We start from the raw sequence: 19,027 nt of genomic DNA, 5'->3' as shown, positions 1-19,027 counted from the left end.
CGCGCACGCGGCGTGCTTCTCCTTTCTTCCCCTTTGCAGAAGATGCGCCGCTGCTGAGAGTCGCGGTCCTGGAAGTCGCCATGGAGCCGTCGGTGCCGGTCGTCTTCGTCCGACAGAACCAGATCGGAGGCCAAGACAAGACTGGGAAGGTAGGAAACGGCTGGAAACAAAACAAAGCTCTCACCGGCGTCCTTAAACGCCCGTTTAAAGCAGTGCTCTAACCCTCCCCTACCCAGGAGTTAAAGGCCCACTGAAATCCGTGGGGCTTGTTCGTGAGTAAATTTGCATGGGATCGTGCACTGAACTTGGCGGGCGGGAAGCTTGCTTCTGAGTAAACGTGCATGGGATTGCGCTGTAAGTCTTGGTTTCCCTCCCCCACAAAGAAGGGAAAGCCTCAAGCACCGTTTGCTTCGTTCTTCCTGTGTTTTGGTCTTAGATTTTCTCGCGGGCACTTCGGAGCATATGGGGCGGGAAAAGGGGAAGAGTTGAATCTTCCGATAACACTTATTTTTTAAAAAGCAGCGTGGCTTTGAAAGGGAGGCGTCCTGATAGAATAGTGCATTGGAATGCCGCCGTCCCCGTGCTGTAGTTTAAATTTAATATCCCTCTAAGTCCAGGCATAGGCAAACTCGGCCCTCCAGATGTTTTGGGACTACAACTCCCATCATCCCTGACCACCGGTCTCGTTAGCTAGGGATGATGGGATTTGTAGTCCCAAACATCTGGAGGGCCGAGTTTGCCTATGCCTGCTCTAGTCTGTGTGGGGTGATAGAGTAGGGATTGGATGAGGACCTGGGCAGCCATGAAGCTCATTGGGTGATCTCCTGGAGCCAGGCATTATTTCCCACGGTTGTTTTGAGGATAAAGCGGGGAGGGAGGAACCATGCATACCACTTTAAACTCCCTGGAGGAAAGGTGGGATATAAATTGCAGGAAATGGGCGAAGTACAGAGATCTGGCCAGGGAGTAGATAGACCTGTGCAGTAGAGAGCACAGTTGGCAGTAAGTTCATCTCTGACTTGCCTTGCAGTCAAGGGTAGGAGCATTTTCATCCAAGACTTTAGGTCTGTTCAGGGTGAACACTTGAGGGCTTAGAGTGGAGAAGGGGTGTGCAGGTAAGCCGGGCCCTCGGAGTTCCTGTTAACAAGAGACAGTTTCTAGAAAACAATGGTTTGACTATTGCATATGCGTACACAAAGGAACATGGCTATCGGCCACCAGCAACACATTGCAGGCTGCGGACGAACATCTTTTTCTTTTTTTAGGGTGATTATGACTACAATTGTGTTACATCTCATGTATTAATATGTTCCTCTAGGGGTGGGTGGGAGGGAAGTTAATCTGTTCCTGTTCTGTATAATATCTGCAAATGACAAATAACCAGGTGTTTGTTTGTTTTTAAGTTTCTGTTAAGGCCAGTTTTGCTTCAAACATGCCTATATTCATCACAAAGATCTGAAGGGGAATTCTGAGGCCACTCAGGCAGCTGTGCTAGACTTCTTCCTGCGATTGGAAGTATTTGCATTCCATCAGATTACAGATCGCTGAATGATAATTACCATATTTCCTACGCTTTGAACCCATGCTTTCCCCAAAGAAATTGAAGCACCATTTTGGTTTCACAATAACCTTGTGGGGTGCATCAGGCTGAGAGATGGTGATGCTCATTGAGCTTCATAGCTGATTAGAAATCTGAACCTAGATTTCTACATATGTTGCTGGCCTGTAACTGATGGGAATTTGAGTCCTAAATTACATTGAGGGCCTCAGGCTGCTCACCCCTGTGACTTGCTTCTGCGCTGAAAGCTGTGAGTTCAAAAGTCATAGGTTAAAAGCATTCAGAAAGAAGCGCCATATTCCATTTGTGCCCACCATTCACCCAAAGAGTCAGCAATGTCAGTTTATTAATGGTACCAGTGTTCAGAATTTCCAAGCAACAAGTGCTTCACGTGCCTTACAAGTAACAGGAGAGCGCACACAATTTATTTTGCAATAAACACGTTTTAAAGTCACTTGAAAATTATGCAAGGCAGCCCATATGAAAAGCAGCCCTTTTCACAGCAGTTTTCTCATAGGTCTTTTGAAAATAGAGGTTTTGTGTTGTGTCCCAAAACAAACGAACAAAAACACAAATCAAGTTTGGTCTGGAGCAAATGGTGCACCTCAGAGTAGGAGCTTCAACAGAAAAGGCCCTGCCATATCCTCCCACATACTTCCCTTCTGACTTGAAAAGTATGATGATCAAAGCACGAGGGCAAGCATTGTGATCTCGTCCCATTTCCTGTTCCTGGTGTTTGCAGTGCTGTAGTGTAGTGTTCACTTAGGAGTACAGGAAGTGATCTGGGGAAAGGGTTTCCTTTGGGACCTTCCCGCATGCTTCACTGGAAATCATATGTGAAGACTTTCCAGTTCATGCTGGTCCTGTGATAAGCTGCTAAGTAAAGGTAAAGGTACCCCTGCCTGTACGGGCCAGTCTTGCCAGACTCTAGGGTTGTGCGCTCATCTCACTCTAAAGTCCGGGAGCCAGCGCTGTCTGAAGACACTTCCGGGTCACGTGGCCAGCGTGACAAGCTGCATCTGGCGAGCCAGCGCAGCACACGGAAGGCCGTTTACCTTCCCGCTGGTAAGCAGTCCCTATTTATCTACTTGCACCCGAGGGTGCTTTTGAACTGCTAAGTTGGCAGGCGCTGGGACCGAACGACGGGAACGCACCCCGCCGCAGGGATTTGAACCGCCAACCTTTCAATTGGCAAGTCCTAGGTGCTGAGGCTTTAACCCACAGCGCCACCCACGTCCCTGATAAGCTGCTAGGTGATCAGAAATAGGACTTGTTTCATCTATGGTGTCCCAGTTATTGGGATTCCTTCCCCAAAAGAAGCAGGCTTGTGACTTAATCTGTGGCTTTTAGATGCCAGTGCCAGGCAATTAGACGCCAGGCAAATTCTTAGTCTCCCTGTCTTTTTAACTATTCGTACCCTTTTCTCCCTCTTGTGTAGCTCATTCTGCTGTTTCCTTTCAGTGCTTCTCATATTTCCATTTGTCTTATTATATTTGTATTGTTGCTTCTAAGTACATGAAGAACCTTTCTGTTTCCTTGGTGTTTTCTGACAGTTAATATCAACAGCCAGAAAATACCAAGGGGGAACACAAAGGTCCTTTATATGGAATTGTGGAGGGTTTCCTTCCCATTATGGTTGCTGTGGTTGCTGAAATGATGTGTGCTACTCCAGAGTGGTGTTTTTGTTTTGCAGGTATAATCTGTGACATGTCACGGACACAGTAATAGTGCATTAGTGGTGGACTTACATTGGGCTGTCTGTACGACATTCTCTTTTTTTAAAAAAAGATACTTCCTCAGTGCATTGGCAAAGCACACAGTTAAACAATGCAGGTGGCATTGCAGGTGGGCAGAGTGCTTTCAGGCTTCCCACAAGCAACTGGTTGGCCACAGTGAGAACAGGATGCTGGACTAAGATGGGCCACTGGCCTGATCCTGCTGGCTCTTCTTATGTTCTTATGCATTGCCATCTGGGAGGGCGAAAGTGGGACAAAACTCGGACATTTGTGGCATAAAAAGTTGCAGTATTTCAGTAGGAGGCTTCGGGAAATGAAGTTTTGTGTCAGGGACTGGTTGGATGCAGAAGAATGATGGAAGGAACCAGCTGGGGAATCGCCAAGGGAAGAAGGCTTGGAGCCCAGGGACTGGTGGTGGGACCTCAATTGAGTGGTTAGAGGGAGAAGACTGGGAAGAGGTGGTGTTGGAAGCTGAAGAGGTAGCAGGGCTTAGTGAGCTGGGAGAGTCTGTGGTAGAGAGAAGTCCAGAATAAGAGGTAGAAGCTGAAGCAGGAGGGTGGGATTTTCATGGAGGAAGAACACTGAGAATGAGCTGCTCTGCTCATTAGGCCTGTGGAAATTGTCTTCTTGCTAATGTAGAGTTAACTCCATCTGTGAGCTGTGTGATTACTGACCAGTAGGCCCATTAATAAGCCTAAGTTAATCATGTCTAATTACTTCAAAGGGTCTACTCTGAGTTGTACTGGCATTGGATACAACCCTATCTCTCCCCCTGCCTCCCAAAATAAAACCTTTTGCAGGTGGGAACAGTATTGAGAGCACAAATCTCATGGCTGCCCAATTTAAAGGACATCTGGAGGGGGATCTCTGGACATTTTTAACAGCTGCTAATTTCATGCTTTTATGCATTTTATGAAGCACTTTTAGATGCATACATAATAAATGGAAAACAGTATATATATGTATATTTCTAATTAATAAATAAATACCTTGTTAAGAAGAGTAGAATAAATAAATCGGAATGCTCTCATTTCCAAAAGTCAAGGCCCTCTGGAACTGCTCTAATTTGACTTATATCTGCTCTTGAGATCCTCTTGTACCACCAAGGTCAATGGTAGCGGAAACGTTTTATCCAGAGGCGGGAGAGTGCTGTGCCAGTTTTTGCTCCTGGTGAAGTTTAGGCCTTGTGAATTTTTGATACAATGACTTTAAACGGAGTGGAGGGATAGAGAATGTGTTTTGCCAACCCCAGCTGTCAAAATGCATTTGTGAAATTTAGATAATCATTACCGGAGGATAATGGCTGCTAATCATAGTTTACCGGTCCAATTCTTCTGGGCTGTGGCACAGTATGATTTGATTTTTATCTGTATTTCTGGAGCATGCACCGAAACTGGTGTAGAGGAAATGCATGCATACAAAAGGGCAGGCTTTTGATTGGTTCTTCTAGGGTGTACTTATGCAAATCGTTATTTGCAGCTGAACAGAGCTGTGCCTTTTCAGTTGACCAGTGGGGCTGCATCTCACATAATGACGGCTGCTTCTGCAACAAGCAGCTTGGTGCCTTGCCAAACCCTGCCCATCCTTTCCAGGAAAGCTGATCGGGCTTTTTTATGTGCATGCCAAAGAGATGGGTTCAGGGTTGCAGTCGGTACATTTGTCTCTGTGCCTTGTGTCTACAGCTATTAACCTGTGAGTGAAAGAGAGTTTCATGCAAATATGATCCCCATGCCAGTGAACAGGCAATTCAGGTTTGTTAATTATTTGGCGGCATGGATATTTATGAGAAGTGTAGCATTGGCTATAGAGACAGTGGGGCAGCAAAACTGCTATTTAAACAGGGCGACTTTAACATTTTACAGGTTCTCTTTATAGTTTTGCAGGAGGAAGTTCTAAAATGAAATTAAGTCCTAACTAGTTGTGAGTTGCAGTCTTTCCCTGTGACTTTATTTACTTATTTACTTAAGCAAAAGTAGCTGAGGGAGGTTGTAAAAGGGAGTGGGGAGATGGGGCAGATTCAATCCTTTCCTCTACTTCTGCCCCACCATGGGGGGAAGATTGATGTAAAGTTGTTATTTCACTTCTCTTCACAATTGTGGGTGTGCCTAACTTTAGTAAAGCAAAGATTCCGATCAGATATAAATATCTTTACCTTGTAGTAAACTGGGATTTCTCCAAGATATTTTCAATTTCTAGCAGGATTCCAGGCAAAAGGTGGACACCCCTTTTCCAGGATGTTTCCATTCACTTGACTATGGACTCTCACTTTTCCTTTCATAGATTTCTAGGATTAGAGCAGGATAGAAGATAATCAAACCAGCCAGCTGCCCTACTGCCAAATCATCCATTGCTCAGCAACACCAGCCCCAAGTAACACACATAGCAAATTGTGGAAAGCGGAGAGTAGGAACAAGCTATTAAATTTTACAAAAGGGGATGGCAGATGCAACCAGTCACCCACAATACAGGCAACAAATTTCCTGCAGGAGAATTTTGATTCCGAATTTGATAATTCAGACAATGGGTGCCTCTTTTCTTACAATCTCTGCAGTTGCTAGTACATGATGCGGGGGGGGGGAAGTTGGGGGGCAAGGTAGTCAGTGATGTTTAAAGCGCCACTCCTGGATATAGTCATGGTTTTAACATTTGTAGCTTGGACGATTTGTTGCTGTTACTTTTGTAGGCCTTGTAATCACCACAGCAGTGTTATCAGCAAGGACAAACAGCCGCAGTGGCTTAAGGAAAGAGATTGGGTTTATATAGCTAACAATCACTACTGAGGTTTTTTCTCTTAACCATATTAGCATCCCAGGTCTGCGATAATTCAGATTCTAGTCATCCCCTGTGAATGGTTCAGAATGGTGCAGTAGGCAATTGGCTCTCCTTGGTGGACCTCAAGATGCTACTAAAAAACAAAGTGGTTCACACCTGGTGTAGATAACACTGAGCTAGATGGTTCAGTGGTCTGTTTTGGTATAAGGCAGCTCGCATTGTGTTGCTAAACACTACCAGTGCACCTTATTCTCCCCATATGATTCCCCCCTTGCCATAATATTTTTTCCTGTCATTTGATTCATAGTACCAAGCTATCCTGGGCTCATTTTAATGGACACATTTATTTTTCTCTTGTTTAGGCACACCATGAACGAACCCTGAAAAAGCTTCTGGATGTGAATGGACAAGCACTGGTACCTTCTTACGACTACGACCTGATAGTTATTGGAGGGGGCTCAGGTGGACTTGCAGCTTCCAAGGTATGATAAGTAGAAGTGTGGTCATGAAAGCAGTCTAGCCAACCAGAGCTTGGTCCTACTCCAAGAATGGATCCACTCTGTCTAAGCTGTAGGAGTGAGATCCCAGTGTCAGAAAAAGATTTTGCAATCCATTCTGTCCATATGCAAAACAGCCTTGTGCAGATACGATTCTCTGTGCACACTCTAACATTAGTATTGCAAAAGGATTGATGACAAATGCAGCTCCTTCCTCCTCTAGAGGCTTCTTGGATTTGCAAGGCAACTTCTAGCCTGGGAACATCACTGATCTGTTTTAGAACCACCTTCTAGAATGGACCTGGAACCCCCTTTTTCTGGAAACATTTCTACTGACCAGGTTTTTCGTCTGGAGTCCATTCTATCCCGTTGCTCTTAATAATTGGGCAGAGACTGTATCCCAGAATGGTGTACAGTCAGTCCCTCTTCCCAGGGAATTCTGGGAATTGTACCTCTGTGAGGGGAATAAGGCTCTACTAACAACTCTTGGCATCCATAGCAAACTACAATTTCCAGAAGTCTTTGGAGGAAGCCATGACTGTTTAAAGTGGTATGATACTGCTTTAAATGTATAGTGCAGATGGGCCTCTATCTCCTTCCTCTTTTCTCTTCTCTGCTTCCTTTGATCATCATCTCCAGGAATAATTAGATGGTGTTTATGCATCTTGGTCCTCCAAGAAGATGCTCCTGCCATTCTAGAGCTCTGATATACCTGATGTGGTCAGTGGCTTAAAAAACAGGCTGGTGATTAACTACACTAAAGTGTGAGTGCCTTATTTAAATTGTTGGGCTTTGCTCCTTTTGCAGACAAATGATGGTTCTGCAGTTGGGAGCACAAGTATGTAATGTACTGATGAGTGGTGCCTGCCATCTAAAATAGGCCGTGCTTAATCACCAGCTTGAGCACTAGAGTTCTTGATAATGAATTTGGGAAAAGGAGAAGGCAACAGCGGACAAGAAAAGGCCACCTATTTAGGGAGAAAGCAAGCAAATGTTTCATACCCATGTCAGCAAAGTAGTTAGTATGCTTTTTCTAGTTCCTACTGTGAGTTGAATGATAAAGCTGTAGCACTAGAGAGAGAATTATAGGAATGTGAGAATCTGCCTGATATTGACCACCTAGCTTTACATTTTCTACTTCTGGCAGTGACTCTCCAGGATTTCAGACATGAGTCTTTCCCCAGAATCACAGATGATGGATTAAAACTGGCAACACTCAGGGAGGAAAGAAGTGGGAGAGCATTTCAGTGTCCCTGAACACTCTGTACCACATTTGAAGGCTTCCAAACTTGGGGAAAAGTTTCCAAGGAAGCTTCCTAATGAAGTTGAGTTAGAATTCATTTGCAGCTTTGACAGTATCAGTCAGAGTTGGTTGGGATCAGTTTGGCTTTTGCAGGCCTGGGCCAGCTCACTTACAGAAAGCAATTGTCTCCCTTTTGGTGTTTATATTTTATCAATTGGTTATCAGTAGGGAGTGGGTGTCACACACCCTTTCTGATCGGATCTTCTATTATTCGGATCTTGCATTTGCGTTCTGTACAGTGAAACGGCAACACCCTTCTGTTGCAGTAGGGAGCCTCCTGACTTCACTTTGTAGTAGCATTCCCCTGTGCTTGCCGCCGCTTCCTGCTGAGCCAGTGTGGTGTAGTGGTTAAGAGCGGTGGACTCGTAATCTGGTGAATCGGGTTTGCTTCCCTGCTCCTTCACTTGCAGCTGCTGGGTGACCTTGGGCCAGTCACACTTCTCTGAAGTCTCTCAGCCCCACTCACCTCACAGAGTGTTTGTTGTGGGAGAGGAAGGGAAAGGAGAATGTTAGCCACTTTGAGACTCCTTAGGGGGAGTGAAAGGCAGGATATCAAGTCCAAACTCCTCCTCTTCTACTTCTTCTTCTTCTGTGCACAACTGAGCATAATCCTTCATGCACCTGACAAAGCAGTGCTCTGTCTCGGAAGAGTTTATGCTACAATAAATTTGTTAGTGCTGCGGCAACTCAAATGGCCACCCTTTTGACATTTGGAACCCCTGACACACCCCAACCTCTTTTCAGCAGGGGATCCCACCCCCCTGGCGTTTGGCTGCAGCAGCCATTACTGGGCGATGAGTTGTGCTGGCTCCAGGTGCAAAGGCCATCTGATGGGCCTGCTCCTGCATCTGGGTGCCTCCTGCTGGGCTTATGTGGTGGTGGTCAGTGGCAGCAGCAGTGCTGCTATCTGTACCAACTTGATGAGAGCCACCCGCCATCTTAGTTTCCCACAATTCCTCTGAGCAGGGCTATGTTGGGGCCAAAGCAGAAGAATAAAATGGCCGACAGTTGACATCCCCTGTGGTAAGTGACTTGGCTGCCCAGGGGAGACAGTGGTAGTGGACCCTGCCAAGGAGCTGGTGTCCTGGTAGCTGCCCATGAATGCTGGTGGGTGTTAGATTTGCCACTTCGATACACCCAGCCAGAATTGGAAGTTCAAAGCCAAAATACACCTTGTACTGTTGATACTTTTTTTAAAAGCATGTTTAATTTAGCTGCTTTGCTTTTTCTTCAAACTAAAGCTGTGGGAACCTGGCAATGAAGGTGTTCTTCAGTCTGCATTGGTGCCTAGGGCCAGTTTTCTGTCCCAGAATCCTGCCCCACACAACTATTTTCCCTTTTAGGCACAAATTGTACTCCGGGGAGGGGTGGTGTTGAGGGTTCATTGAGCAACTGTTTCCCAATCTAGGAACACATTCTAGATCAGAGCCCAGGAGCCAGCTAAAGCATGCTTTAAGAAAAGTGTGAATAATGTAACATGTGATTTGGCCCATACTCAGTTCTGCGGCGCAGCCAGCGTCTGGGGACTCATCCTTGCATTTAGTGTATTCACCCATAATGATCTGCTTTGGAATGCTTAAGATGCAGGCCATGGCTGGGGGCGAAGGCCGGGTTCACATGCCAGCAGCACTTGACAAACACATCACTTGTTGCATGGCAATAAAGCTAATTTTAAGAAGTATCGTCATTTAAAATGCCCTGTGATCCAGAAGTCTTGAGGGCCATCCCCATCATTTGACAGAGTTGTGGGAATTTGAGCAGCCAAATTATCTTCCAGCATTTAATTAAAGTTTGTGTTGTTACATTCACCCTTCCCTTCCTCCTTTTGCGCCTGTGGCATTCAGCTAAGTGGTGTTTTTCTCATGACTGTAGTAATTGTCGTGAAAAATCCAATCTTGCCTTTCGTCATGAAAGATGGCAGGATTGAAGGAAGTTGTCCTGGAAAGCCCCTCCCAAGAATGTGCTAAAAGACTTCAGGCAAATTCAAAATGTGTTGGACCATTTGTTTTTTCCGGTTATAACAGGACGTTTGATTGCCACATCAATTTGTAACCCACTTGGGAAGAAAGATTGCTCTTTGTGAACACTAGATATTGATCCCCCAAATTCATAATAAAGCAGTTATTATTATTTTTTACAACTTGGCCACCATTACTTAGAGTGCAGATTTTCAGCTGTGGTTGTTTTTTTGTTTGATTTCCAGGAAGCTGCCAAACTTGGCAAGAAGGTCTTAGTTCTGGATTTTGTTGTCCCTACTCCTTTGGGAACAAGATGGGGTAAGTAAATGGTTCTCAGCCTTCGCTACTTTAGGGAAACTAGTGTGGCATAGTTCTTGGAGTGTTTGACTAGGACCTGGGAGACCAGGGCTCAAATTCCCACTCAGCCCTGAAGCTCACTGTGTGACCTTGAGCAAGTCACCTACCTCACAGGGTTGTTGTGAGCATAAAATAAGGGAAGGGGATAAGTGTGTACGCCACCTTGGAGGAAAGATGGTATAGGAATCTAATAACAGTGATAATTACTATTGTATTATTATAAAGACATCCATTCAAAGCTGGCATTTTCTTCCAATCTTGGACACCGTAGTACATGTTGCATTGTTTCTCCCCTGTCCTAACCCTTGAATATGATTGCCTAGAGAAGCAAGGCACATAACATATAAAGTACTACTTCGTACAGTGCACAAGTCAGCTTTTTGCCCTTCAATATATATTAATATATGGTTAACATATATGTTTGCCCTTTGTAGCTATTTGCTGATTTGATATTTTGATGGCTAAAGACTGAAATAGAAATGTTTAATTTTGGCAGCAGTACCATTTTTACTGCTGAGATTCTACCCAGGGAAGACAAGTGCCTTGCAGGACCCATCTTACTAAAATAAAATAAAAAATCAACGCATAGGATCACAGTTTCCCTGCAGCTAGCATGCTCACTTGGGGAAGTGACATTTGGATCTTGTTGCAGCAGCTACAGAGTCCTTTGCCTTCCATTTTCTTTGTCTGAAAATGATGAAGATGCTTCATCCACTGCCTAATGCAGCCCTGGCTTTTTGTGGAATGAATGTTGGAAGTTGCCTTATACTGAGTTAGACCATGGGTCCAGTTAGGTCAGCCTTGTCTACACTGACAGGCAGTGGCTCTCCAGGCTTTCAGGATTGAATCTGGCACCTTCTTGATGCAAAGCAGACTGTCTCCTCATGAGACATGCCTCTTTCCTATCTTGCTGGAGTTTCGGGGCAACAGGGATCATCCATGTATTTCCTTTAAGCCAGAGTGTCCTTGGCTGCTGTGTCTGAAGGGTGAGGGAAGACAAAATTGGGCCCATTTCCCCCTGAAAAATTGGGTGGCCTTGTTGCACCAGTCACATAGGCTTCAAACCGCTTTGCTTGTCCCTGACTTCCATATCTGCCTCCCCGCCACCCCCGATACATACACTGCAGAAATAAAAATCCAGATCAATAATGTTTTTCCAGTTGCCCTGGGGAAGGCAGGACTCTGATTGCTGTTACAGAGGAAGGACTGGATGCTCTGACAGAATGGGCCAACTTCCCTGTTTAAAGGCCTTCAAGAAGCAGTCTGACTACAGCCAATGACCTACGGACCAATAGTTATACAGCTGGTCAATTTGAATGCCATACTGAATGACTGGGTGGTCCTGTCATAATGAGTTGCCGTGTGAAGTTCATCAGGTTGCCTTTCTTTTGCAGGTCTCGGAGGAACCTGCGTCAATGTAGGATGCATTCCAAAGAAGCTGATGCACCAGACGGCTTTGCTTGGGCAAGCCATAAAGGATGCGCCCAAGTTTGGGTGGCAGCTGGATGACAAAGGTATAGACAGAGAATCTCATGTTGTCTGTTGGCTGTGTAATCTGTGTTGCTCTTAGGAAGTTTAACCTGAGTGGAGGGTGTAGAGAGACCATTGGTGGGGAACAGGAGTCAAAGGGATGGAGGTCTTCTTTGTACAAACACACACACACACACACACTCCGAAATTTATACACTGTTTGGGCATTCCCAGATAGCCTTCCCCCAACCTGGTGCCTTACAGATTTATTTTTTATAAATACTGTACTACAATTCCCTCAATCCCTGGCCATAAGCCACATTCACTGTGGCTGAAAGGTGCTGTAGTTAAAACTAGGTTGAGGAAGGCTGTTGTAGGAGTTTTTATTGTGATTACATATTTTATCTGCCTAAAAGCTGGAGACACCAAGTGGAGTATCAGAAGACTGATCAGATGTTCATATTAGCAGTGATAATAGCAAAGCAAACATGAGTCCTGCGTGTATAAGACCTTCCACTCTAAAGGATAATTTCAGAGCATTATGCAGCAGCACCTGCAAAATACGCTGGACCACACTCACCCACATTGTTAATCCGTGCAGTGTCCACAAACCTTGGGGAATTGAATTAATTATAAATAGGAGAGACACAGCCGTGCATCAGGTGTGTCTGTTATTGCGTAGCATGCTAATGGAAAATGAAAGCCTTGGGAAGCTGAGGACTGAACTGTCATCTAACTTTTGTTTTGTTTTTAAATCCTCAGCCATAAATCACAGCTGGGATACCATGACTGAAGCAGTTCAGAATTATATTGGCTCTCTGAACTGGGGCTACAGGGTTTCCCTCCGAGAGAATAAAGTCACATACGAAAATGCTTATGGAGAGTTTGTCGGGCCGCACAAAATTAAGGTAATGGAAATGGCCGCCTTTATCCTTCTTTTCCTGGGGAAGGTTGGGTGGTCTGCTTCAAATGAAGAAATCCCGCTAGATCTGGCTGCTAGCCCAGAGCATTTGGCCTCCAGCAACATCTCCCATCCTCCTCTGGCTTCATGGAATGAGAGCTCACAGCCACAGGCTTTTACAGCTAAAAATTGCTGGCATTTTTATTTATAGGCAACAAATAACAAAGGAGTACAGAAGTTTTACACAGCAGAAAGATTTCTGATTGCCACTGGAGAGAGGCCCCGTTATCTGGGCATCCCTGGAGATGAAGAATATTGCATCACCAGGTGAGATAACCCGTTAAAATGTGTCTTATTGTATGTCCTGGGGGAAGTGCCCGCTGTCACTCAAAGTAAGTGTCAGGTGTTATGAGTGAAGTGATTCTGGGTTGATTCAAACATAGAGTTTTGAAGTGGCACAGCATCAGTTTTCACATATGTATTGCTTGCTTAAAAGCACTTTTGTGTCAGAACAGCCAGCCACTTAAAACTCGTATCTCCTTTCCTCCTTGGACAAAATATCAATTTTCAGGTGACGAGCCATTCTTGCTTTGGTTTCGATTTCTTGGCATGTGTAAGATCTATGGTGACAGGAGGGCTTGTTTGCATAGCAAATGCCTCTTCTCCACTTCCTTCTCTGTGGAAAATATACAGCCAGTCAAAAGAGATTTGAGCTTCTTCATATGTAACTCTTAAGACTGGAGGCAGGAAAGGCTTGGTGTGAGACATAGCCCTGGACTTTCTGGTTCCTGATGTGAAATCTTCCATTTGCAGAGCAGAATGTGCAGAAAGGAAGTCAGTCTGTACCACTTTTGTGGTCTTCCTTGTTTACTATGTAGGCTATGTAGGTTACTATGTAGTAAACTATGCATCAATTTCATCACCAGCTCATAAACTGGTTGATTTGTGACCACTTGCTTTAGATAATGCTGAGATTCTTTACATTCTCCTTGAAAATTATATTATTATTATTATTATTATTATTATTATTATTATTATTATTTATTTCTGTGCTCTGACTTCATCTTCCAGTTAGTTTGCTGCCTGATATATCTCCTGCCTTCTGGGGTGCAAAGCAATGTGTAAAATTTTATGAACCACAAAAGTAGAGATAAAACATAATGGAATAAGCCATTCCCCCTTCTTTAATTTGAACAGTGTCAGTTGTGTACATCTCAGCTGTATGGATTTCCCTTGTATTTTTGACTCGGCTATTCATTACTATTATTAATATTATTATTATTATCCCAGTGATGATCTCTTCTCCCTGCATTACTGCCCGGGGAAAACATTGGTGGTCGGAGCGTCCTACGTTGCCCTTGAGTGTGCAGGATTCCTTGCAGGCCTCGGCTTAGATGTGACTGTCATGGTGCGGTCCATTCTCCTGAGGGGCTTTGATCAGGAGATGGCAAACAAAATAGGGGAGCACATGGAAGAACATGGTGTCAAGTTCATTCGGAAGCATGTGCCTAGCCAGGTAAGAGGGGTGGAGGGATAGCACTTGCCCTTATTACTACATTATTGGATGAGCATTTTAGGTATTTTGCATTAGACATTGCTTTAAATATTCTGGCTTTATAGTTATTGTCTGTTGCATTTTGTCATATAAGTTGCTTTGAGACTTTTTGAGGGTAAAAAGCAATTATAACAAATGTTAATAATAAATGCGGCCCCCACCCATTCAATAAACACGTCATTTTGAAATGTGCTTTAATACAAACATGTTCAAAGAAATCCAGGTTCTGTTTTAATGACTTCAGAAGCGCATATTTCACCATTTCCTTTCAGAGCCTATATATCTTGGCACACAGGGTGCTCTAGCCCAGTATTTGCTGCATTTATGTGGCAGTTCTTCAGAGTCTCAGACTTCTGCATCACCTGCTATCTGATCCTTTGAACTAGAGAGTAAGCTTAGGGTCTTCTGCCTACTAAACATGCTCTGCCTACTGAGCATGTTCTGTGATTCATTGCTGTGATGTTCTGTTTTGGCTCCTGAATGCCGCAAACCTGGAAGTGAGTGTTCCGGTTTGCGAGTGTTCTTCGGAACCCGAACGTTGGACGGGGTTTCCGATTGGCTGCAGGAGATTCCTGCAGCCAATCGGAAGCCATGCCTTGGTTTTCAAATGTTTGGGGAAGTTGAACGGACTTCTGGAACGGATTCCGTTCGACTTCCGAGGTACGACTGTATTAGGTTGCTATCTCACTGACATTTGTGAGGGCCTTCCACGTTTATAGTGCAATAGCTGTTGGTTTTTCGGATTTTTTGGCACACTGCGCAGGATGTTGTCAGGCTTGGAGGTATTCTTAGAAGTTGGCCTCTGGCCCTTCTGTTTTGACCCCTTTCCCATCAAAACAGATGGCTCTTCGGTGCAGAATTTTGTCTGGAGGGCCTAAAACATCTACTTCATGGGGAGTTTTCCCCTTGAACCTAGCTGGAGTTTGACACTCCCATTTAAAATTATCATCATTATTTGTTATCACTACAATTACAGTTATGCTCCACCTTTCCTTCAAGGGGGACATGCATGCTTCTTCTCACTTCCTATTTTGCCTTCACAACAACCCTGTGAGGTAGGTTGAGCTGAGTGACGGGTGCAAGGACACCTACTGAGTATCATAGCTGAGTGGTGATTTGAACCCCAGTCTCCCAGCTCCCTGGTCTATACTCTAACCACTGCAACACATATTTCCCCCCCATCTGTTTTAAATTCATTTTTCTTCAGTACAAACATCAAAAGATGTACACACACATGTCCCCCCCTTGCAACAGCACAAAAAGCAGGAATTACATTTCTTCCCCATGCTAATAATAGCACCAGCAGTTAGTTGTTTCTCTCTGACTCCCTCTAAAATGCGTGCAATTTGTGCATTATCAATATTTTCATGCCGCTCAATAGCAAAACTCTCTGAGCTGCTTACTGTAATTTAGCCATACATGATGGAAACAAAAAAAATATAAATAATGCAGCATAAAAGCTCCAGCAGCCAAGAAATAAGATCAGCACAACAAAATTCTCGAGCAGCACCAGAAAATATTTTAAAGATGTTTAAAAACATTTAGAAAAGCCATTCCATTCTGCCAAAAGGTGCAGCAAAAGAATGTTTTTTTTAAAAAGGTTATTTTTTTTTGCTTCAGTCAGATACACTTACCTAAGAAATAGCCCCATTGAACTCAGTGCGGTTACTTGTGAGTAGGCATGCATGAGATTCCATTGCTAAAAGATGACTTGTGCCATCTGTCTTACAAATGTGAGGGAGTTCTCACGGAGGATGTGTGTGTGAGAGAGGAAAAGAAATTGTTAGCATGCATTTCCTTTAATGATTAATCAGTAATTATTTTCCTATAGCAGATAATTGTTTTTCTATTCTGTGGGGCATTAGGATAGGCTTTCAGCTTTTCAAAGACAAGAAAATTAAATGCAACAAATTTCCTCTGTGCTTCCTCTTAAGCACACAAGATAGTAAAACACACTACTACTACTGCTACTACTACTACTACTTCTTCTTAAAAACACTACCTGGTCATCTTTTGCTGAGCAAACATACCCTCCCTTAAAAAAGATAAGAGAGCAAGCTGAAAACCAAAGAGAACGTGAATGCTTCTTTTTTGTGTGCGTAAATTATATCCATTGCTTGGGTTGAGAAAGTAGAAGATTGGCTACATTTAAGCAGCATATAAAGGTAAAGAGATCCCTGACCGTTAAGTCCAGTTGCGGACGATTCAGGGGTTGCGGCGCTTGTCTCGCTTTACTGGTCGAGGGAACCGGCGTTCGTCCACAGACAGCTTCCGGGTCATGTGGCCAGCATGACTAAGCCGCTTCTGGCGAACCAGAGCAGTACACAGAAACACAGTTTACCTTCCCACTGGAGCGGTACCTATTTATCTACTTGCACTTTGACGTGTTTTCGAACTGTTAGGTTGGCAGGAGCTGGAACCGAACAACGGGAGCTCACCCCATTGCGGGGATTTGAACCGCCGACCTTCTGATCAGCAAGTCCTAGGCTCTGTGGTTTAGACCACAGCACCACCCATGTATAGCCCCACCCTTTTATTGTCCTTTCTGCAGTGAGGTGCGGTGTGTTTCTGAAATGGGATAGATGTGCTTGGATCCTGAAAGAAATGAAGGACTAGCCAGTTTGCATGTCTGCGTGTGGTTTGCAGAGCAGGTTGAGTTCTGAAATAGGAAGCTTTTCTGAAAATGCCAGTGCAGTTCTGTGTCAAACTATATGTGCTATATTTAATGTTATCTGGATTGCAGCATATGGGGAAGGAAGGTTAATCCTCTATCTATCTACACCCCCTCAGGAAAAAAACAACACCCAATCTCCCTCTGTGCTAAAAGATAGCCACATATGCACTTGAAGGTAAGCAGGCTAGCTTAGGGAGGACATAAGACCAGCCTAGAGGCCCACACAACTCTTGCCGTGCCACATCACTGCTCCCCACCAGCCAGAATCTGTTACCTGAGGAGGTTGCTTCACTCTGCCTAATGGTAGGTCTGGCCCTGTAGTGTGAGCATAATTCTAGCCCTGTGTAGACTGTAGGAATCTGAACTACTTCAGAATTCCTGCAGAAGTAATCATGTGAGTTGACTCTGCATTTGCTGGATTTGGCAGTGGTTTACCTTCTGTGGGTTTTTTTATTCTTTTCAACATAGGTGATTTTGTGTGTGTGTTTGATGCAGGAAGTAAGATAACTCAGTAAGTGAACCTATGGCAGACAAAATGTTCTGTGAAATGGGCTCAGAAGTAGGAAGGGTTGCTCCACCTACCAACCAAGGAGGACAGTTGTCCTGAATAGAGTGACAGGAGAAAGGGCATTTGCCAACCAGCTTCTTGGCACAAAGCTATTGAAAGCGCAGGAACTCCTTTAGACCAAGGCTTGGCACTTGGAGGAAGTTAACTCTCTTTGACTGGAGGAAGTAAGCTACCTTGTGTACGCAAGGTGATGCTTCCATTTATTAACACCTGTTTAAATTTCCGCATTGTTCTGAGAACTGAGCCCCCTTTGTCCTTTATTGCCTTTGAATGCTATGGTATGAATCAGCGATATAAGTGGCAGCAGCACTTTCATTGTTTTCATTTCCTTTGTTATAAAAGAACCACCATAGCGCTGTCATAAAAAGGGCTTATTTATAAAGAGAAAGAGGTTGTGCGTCATTTAGAATTTTAACTGCTGCAGCAAAGAAGTTTATATTTTTCATAAGCCATAGGTATAGCCATTTATTTTCCCTGGATGGATGTTTGCAGATTGCATTGGAGATTGTGGTGTAAATGTAGGGCTAATTCTCCAAATCCTCTTGACTTCAAAGCTGCAATATCTTTTTTCAGTTGATTCATGATCACATTTAAGGTCACATGAGATGTGATGGGAGCCGCCATGTTTGTTAAATCATGGATCTTTCCCATTCACATATTAAATGCAGGTAGTGTGATTTTTAACACCGAAAGGGGAGGTCTAATTTTAACATCACTGCTGTTGTTTATCCCAGGTGCTTTTCTATGAGCCTGGATCTGTAGGGGGAGGTAAAATGGAGAACGGTCTTGGCACCATTCAACCCACATGTCCTTTTGATATTAACATATCTACTTTCTATTTGACCGGGGCAGGCACATAAACAACAAACATGGCTGCCATCATCTTGATCAGATATAGATAAAGATACAGTGGTGCCCCGCAAGACGAATGCCTCGCAAGACGGAAAACCCGCTAGACGAAAGGGTTTTCCGTTTTGGAGGTGCTTCGCAGGACGAATTTCTCTATGGGCTTGCTTCGCAAGACGAAAATGTCTTGCGATTCCTGGGGGTTTTTTTCCGCTCCCCACCCCCTTTTTCTAAGGCACTAAGCTGCTAATAGCCTTTTAGCAGCTAATCCGCTAATCCCTTAAGCCTTTAATAGCGGCTAATAGCCGCTAAACCGCTAATAGCGCTAATCCGCTAATCCGCTAATGGGCTTGCTTCGCAAGATGAAAAAACCGCTAGACGAAGAGACTCACGGAACAGATTCTTTTTGTCTTGCGAGGCACCACTGTATCTAGCATTCATGACATTCTCAACTGCATAAATGGTTCTCTAGCATGCGTGTCTACTTGTTAGGGTTTAAATCTTGTGTTAAATGTATGTATTGTTTCTGTGTTCTAGTTTTGCATAAATCACTTTGAGGCGGCCGTTTAGAAGGTGATTAATAAGTCACTGACTAGAATAATAATAAAATATGCACTAGCCTTTAGGTTAAATGGGAGTAGCTTAAAAGTCTGTTTCCTTCTCATTAAATTTCTGGTTTTTGTTCAGGGGAAACAGCTCTAGTAAATAGGTAGATTTCTCTCTCATTTCAACAACATCCCGAGTAATACACTTGTACTGGGTGCCTTCGTGGTTTGAACAAATGCATCTACTTCTTGACACACCGAGGTAATATTTTAATGCTCAAAATTCT

At 44.1% G+C, this 19,027-nt stretch overlaps 1 protein-coding gene across 2 annotated transcripts in view; it reads left to right on the top strand.

Annotated features, from left to right (window-relative positions):
- The first annotated feature begins 3 nt into the window (after positions 1-3).
- The window catches only part of TXNRD1 (thioredoxin reductase 1), a 34,600-nt gene continuing 15,576 nt past the window's right edge, over positions 4-19,027 (top strand). Inside the window, exons 1-7 of one of the 2 annotated variants that reach the window (XM_083401273.1) lie at positions 4-149; positions 6,429-6,548; positions 10,070-10,142; positions 11,576-11,695; positions 12,414-12,559; positions 12,764-12,879; positions 13,843-14,068. In XM_083401273.1, the coding sequence (XP_083257399.1) occupies positions 81-149; positions 6,429-6,548; positions 10,070-10,142; positions 11,576-11,695; positions 12,414-12,559; positions 12,764-12,879; positions 13,843-14,068 (870 nt within the window). In that variant the 5' untranslated portion in view covers positions 4-80. Of the gene's footprint in view, positions 150-1,403; positions 2,439-2,811; positions 6,549-10,069; positions 10,143-11,575; positions 11,696-12,413; positions 12,560-12,763; positions 12,880-13,842; positions 14,069-19,027 lie in introns of those variants that run through there. The other variant, XM_083401274.1, reaches the window with a different exon arrangement.

This window comes from Podarcis tiliguerta (genome assembly GCF_965153285.1).
Source record: "Podarcis tiliguerta genome assembly, chromosome: 10".
NCBI classification, from domain to species: Eukaryota; Metazoa; Chordata; class Lepidosauria; order Squamata; family Lacertidae; genus Podarcis; species Podarcis tiliguerta.
This window is presented reverse-complemented; position numbering and strand designations above follow the sequence as displayed.